Source organism: Mizuhopecten yessoensis, unplaced genomic scaffold (assembly GCF_002113885.1).
Source record: "Mizuhopecten yessoensis strain PY_sf001 unplaced genomic scaffold, ASM211388v2 scaffold733, whole genome shotgun sequence".
Taxonomy (NCBI): domain Eukaryota; kingdom Metazoa; phylum Mollusca; class Bivalvia; order Pectinida; family Pectinidae; genus Mizuhopecten; species Mizuhopecten yessoensis.
Window position 1 is genome coordinate 153,367 of NW_018403694.1, and position 6,000 is coordinate 159,366.

At 26.4% G+C, this 6,000-nt stretch overlaps 1 protein-coding gene across 4 annotated transcripts in view; it reads left to right on the forward strand.

Annotated features, from left to right (window-relative positions):
- LOC110452228 (CDP-diacylglycerol--glycerol-3-phosphate 3-phosphatidyltransferase, mitochondrial-like) overlaps nt 1–6,000 on the forward strand; it is a 79,763-nt gene that overhangs the window by 20,123 nt on the left and 53,640 nt on the right. For 3 of the 4 annotated variants that reach the window (XM_021500615.1, XM_021500608.1, XM_021500632.1), the window contains exons 2-3: nt 4,267–4,459; nt 5,004–5,081. In XM_021500615.1, the coding sequence (XP_021356290.1) occupies nt 4,267–4,459; nt 5,004–5,081 (271 nt within the window). The remainder of the gene's footprint in view (nt 1–4,266; nt 4,460–5,003; nt 5,082–6,000) is intronic. The other variant, XM_021500623.1, reaches the window with a different exon arrangement.

Here is a 6,000-nt window from a genome sequence, read left to right on the forward strand (position 1 = left end):
ATAACACAATACAATAGACATACAAAACATATAACACAATACAATAGACATACAAAACATATAACACAATACAATAGACATACAAAACATATAACACAATACAATAGACATACAAAACATATAACACAATACAATAGACATACAAAACATATAACACAATACAATAGACATACAAAACATATAACACAATACAATAGACATACAAAACATATAACACAATACAATAGACATACAAAACATATAACACAATACAATAGACATACAAAACATATAACACAATACAATAGACATACAAAACATATAACACAATACAATAGACATACAAAACATATAACACAATACAATAGACATACAAAACATATAACACAATACAATAGACATACAAAACATATAACACAATACAATAGACATACAAAACATATAACACAATACAATAGACATACAAAACATATAACACAATACAATAGACATACAAAACATATAACACAATACAATAGACATACAAAACATATAACACAATACAATAGACATACAAAACATATAACACAATACAATAGACATACAAAACATATAACACAATACAATAGACATACAAAACATATAACACAATACAATAGACATACAAAACATATAACACAATACAATAGACATACAAAACATATAACACAATACAATAGACATACAAAACATATAACACAATACAATAGACATACAAAACATATAACACAATACAATAGACATACAAAACATATAACACAATACAATAGACATACAAAACATATAACACAATACAATAGACATACAAAACATATAACACAATACAATAGACATACAAAACATATAACACAATACAATAGACATACAAAACATATAACACAATACAATAGACATACAAAACATATAACACAATACAATAGACATACAAAACATATAACACAATACAATAGACATACAAAACATATAACACAATACAATAGACATACAAAACATATAACACAATACAATAGACATACAAAACATATAACACAATACAATAGACATACAAAACATATAACACAATACAATAGACATACAAAACATATAACACAATACAATAGACATACAAAACATATAACACAATACAATAGACATACAAAACATATAACACAATACAATAGACATACAAAACATATAACACAATACAATAGACATACAAAACATATAACACAATACAATAGACATACAAAACATATAACACAATACAATAGACATACAAAACATATAACACAATACAATAGACATACAAAACATATAACACAATACAATAGACATACAAAACATATAACACAATACAATAGACATACAAAACATATAACACAATACAATAGACATACAAAACATATAACACAATACAATAGACATACAAAACATATAACACAATACAATAGACATACAAAACATATAACACAATACAATAGACATACAAAACATATAACACAATACAATAGACATACAAAACATATAACACAATACAATAGACATACAAAACATATAACACAATACAATAGACATACAAAACATATAACACAATACAATAGACATACAAAACATATAACACAATACAATAGACATACAAAACATATAACACAATACAATAGACATACAAAACATATAACACAATACAATAGACATACAAAACATATAACACAATACAATAGACATACAAAACATATAACACAATACAATAGACATACAAAACATATAACACAATACAATAGACATACAAAACATATAACACAATACAATAGACATACAAAACATATAACACAATACAATAGACATACAAAACATATAACACAATACAATAGACATACAAAACATATAACACAATACAATAGACATACAAAACATATAACACAATACAATAGACATACAAAACATATAACACAATACAATAGACATACAAAACATATAACACAATACAATAGACATACAAAACATATAACACAATACAATAGACATACAAAACATATAACACAATACAATAGACATACAAAACATATAACACAATACAATAGACATACAAAACATATAACACAATACAATAGACATACAAAACATATAACACAATACAATAGACATACAAAACATATAACACAATACAATAGACATACAAAACATATAACACAATACAATAGACATACAAAACATATAACACAATACAATAGACATACAAAACATATAACACAATACAATAGACATACAAAACATATAACACAATACAATAGACATACAAAACATATAACACAATACAATAGACATACAAAACATATAACACAATACAATAGACATACAAAACATATAACACAATACAATAGACATACAAAACATATAACACAATACAATAGACATACAAAACATATAACACAATACAATAGACATACAAAACATATAACACAATACAATAGACATACAAAACATATAACACAATACAATAGACATACAAAACATATAACACAATACAATAGACATACAAAACATATAACACAATACAATAGACATACAAAACATATAACACAATACAATAGACATACAAAACATATAACACAATACAATAGACATACAAAACATATAACACAATACAATAGACATACAAAACATATAACACAATACAATAGACATACAAAACATATAACACAATACAATAGACATACAAAACATATAACACAATACAATAGACATACAAAACATATAACACAATACAATAGACATACAAAACATATAACACAATACAATAGACATACAAAACATATAACACAATACAATAGACATACAAAACATATAACACAATACAATAGACATACAAAACATATAACACAATACAATAGACATACAAAACATATAACACAATACAATAGACATACAAAACATATAACACAATACAATAGACATACAAAACATATAACACAATACAATAGACATACAAAACATATAACACAATACAATAGACAAACAAAACATATAACACAATACAATAGACATACAAAACATATAACACAATACAACAGACATACAAAACATATAACACAATACAATAGACATACAAAACATACATGTATTACACAATACAACAGACATACACAACATAAAACACAATACAATAGAACAAAAATGTATGTTTACTAATGGATGTTTATAAAACACAATACAATAGACATACACAAATATATGTATATTAATGGATGTTTATAAATCATTTACAAAAACATATTGTATATTAATGGATGTTTATAAAACACAGTACAATAGACTTACAAAAATATATTGTATATAAATAGATGTTTATAAAACACAGTACAATATTACAAAAATATATGTATATAAATGAATGTTTATCAAACACAGTACAATATACTTACAAAAATATATCGTATATTAATAGATGTTTACAAAACACAGTACAATAGACATACACAAATATATTTATATGGATATTTATAAAACACAGTACAATAGACATCCCAAAAATATATGTATATTAATGGATGTTTATAAAACACAATACAATATTACAAAAATATATGTATATTAATGAATGTTTATCAAACACAGTACAATATACTTACAAAAATATATTGTATATTAATAGATGTTTATAAAACACAGTACAATAGACATACACAAATATGTTTATATGGATATTTATAAAACACAGTAAAATAGACATACAAAAATATGTGCATATTAATGGATGTTTATAAAACACAATACAATAGATATCCATAAGTGTTTATGTATATTAATAGATGTTTATAAAACACAATACAATAGACATCCATAAGTGTATATGTATTATTAAAGGTTGTTTAAAAAACACAGTACAATAAACTTGGATAAATATCCAAAAAGTATATTGTATATTAATGGATGTTTATACAACAGAGTACAATAGACATACACAAATATATTTATATGGATGTTTATAAAACACAATACAATAGACATACAAAAATGTATGTATATTAATGGATGTTTAAAAAACACAGCATAATAGATATATACAAAAATGAATTGTGTATTAATGTACATACAAAAATATAAGAATGTTAATATTACACATTAAAATTGTATATTAATGTATACTTAACATCATTGGCATGATTTCATTCTTTGATATTAAAATCTGATTAACTCCAACGCCTGGTTAAATTAAAATGTTTTTACGATACTGTTGAGTTTTACAAAAGCAAGCTTTAATGTTCATCTAAATATGTTTTTGTTTTATAGATATCTATCTCAGACCAACTGCATGAGAGACATCCAGCGACAGATCAGTGATGTGGAGGACCTAAATATAACGACAAACGACCAGGTCAAGCATGCCTTTTCCTGGATTGGCAATAAGGCTCCGTGTTTTGGTATTAATGGCCACCAAGTACAGGTCCTACAGCAACCAGATCAGTTTTATGAAACTTTAAAGGTAATCTCTTCTTATTATAAACTAAAGAGATTATTCTGATTATTAAATTAACAGGTAATATCTTCTAACTATAAACCTAACAGGTGATTTATTCTAATTATCAGCAAATTGTTTATGTATGTATATATAAGTTCATACAATATAAAGTTATACTTTGGTTCCTATGTAATAATACTTGAGGAGAAAACAAAACTATTACCTGGTAGTGTAAAATTTCACCTAAAAATCTATTTTGATTACTATACAAGGATATAAATTGATAATTGTATTTCTACACAAGTTACATGCATATGCATGTAAGTGTTCTCAGTAACAGGTGGTCAGCTTGAAAGAATAGTCTGTTAATTGTTCACATGTTGTTATGTTGACGTATTTGTATAACAATAATTACTGCTTCAAAATTTGATGAAAAATAGGTTACTTTCACTAGGAACTGGCTTTTACTAGTTATTGAGAACAATGCTTATACATATGTATAGTAGTTATGATCATGTGGAAATGATTAGACAACAGAAAGTTTGCCTTACCACCAACAATCTTTCAGGTGAGAGTGAAGCAGGCTAAGAAAAGAGTGGTGCTTGCCTCCCTTTACTTGGGAACTGGAGTGTTGGAACAGGAATTGGTATGACCTAATTATATAATTGGAAATTTCCAATTCTTAAAAGTCCTTGGTTCTTAAGTTATGAACCCAGTATTTTTCTCATCTGAATCATTAAAATTACATCAAAATTGTGGACATTTTATAAGCTAAAACATTAAATGATAATTTTCATTGTTAGCTCATGTGATGGTGCTTTGCATTGTCCCTCATCTATCTGCAGTCTGTCGTGTTTAATAGCATGCTTGTATAATTAGTAGACATTAGATTTTTGTAGGATTTTCAGTTAGGTCCATAATACTGGTATCCGTTTCAAAATGCTGATGAGAAGGATAGCAAAGAGATACAGTGGATTCTTAAATTAAGGTCATAGGAGTGTATTGATAAACGGAAATAGGAAGTACATCCCTAGTTGAAAATCCAATGTAGGGAGACAGTATCACAATTTCTGCATATTCTAATGTTTAATATCAAACTGATGAGTATCAAACTGATGAATATTGTATGTTTATTATTGACAGAACAGTGTGTTCTTTCAATATTGAAGTATTTCAAAGCAATCCAGACTTTAATTCAGTTGTTTTTAGGTCACCTGAGCTTTAGCTCAAGTGACCTATTGCTATCCGTTTTCGTCCGTCGTCGTCCGTCGTCCGTCGTCCGTTAACATTTTACATTTCAAACTTAAAGTCAAGTTCTGCTGGGCCGATTGAACTGAAAGTTGGTAGGAATGATCGCCTCATGGTCCTGACAAAGTGTTGTTATTTTTCGGGTCGATCAGAAATCCAATATGGCCGCCACGGCCGCCATTTTGAAAACCTATTTCAAACTTAAAGTCAAGTTCTGCTGGACCGATTGAACTGAAAGTTGGTAGGAATGATCGCCTCATGGTCCTGACAAAGTGTTGTTATTTTTCGGGTCGATCAGAAATCCAATATGGCCGCCA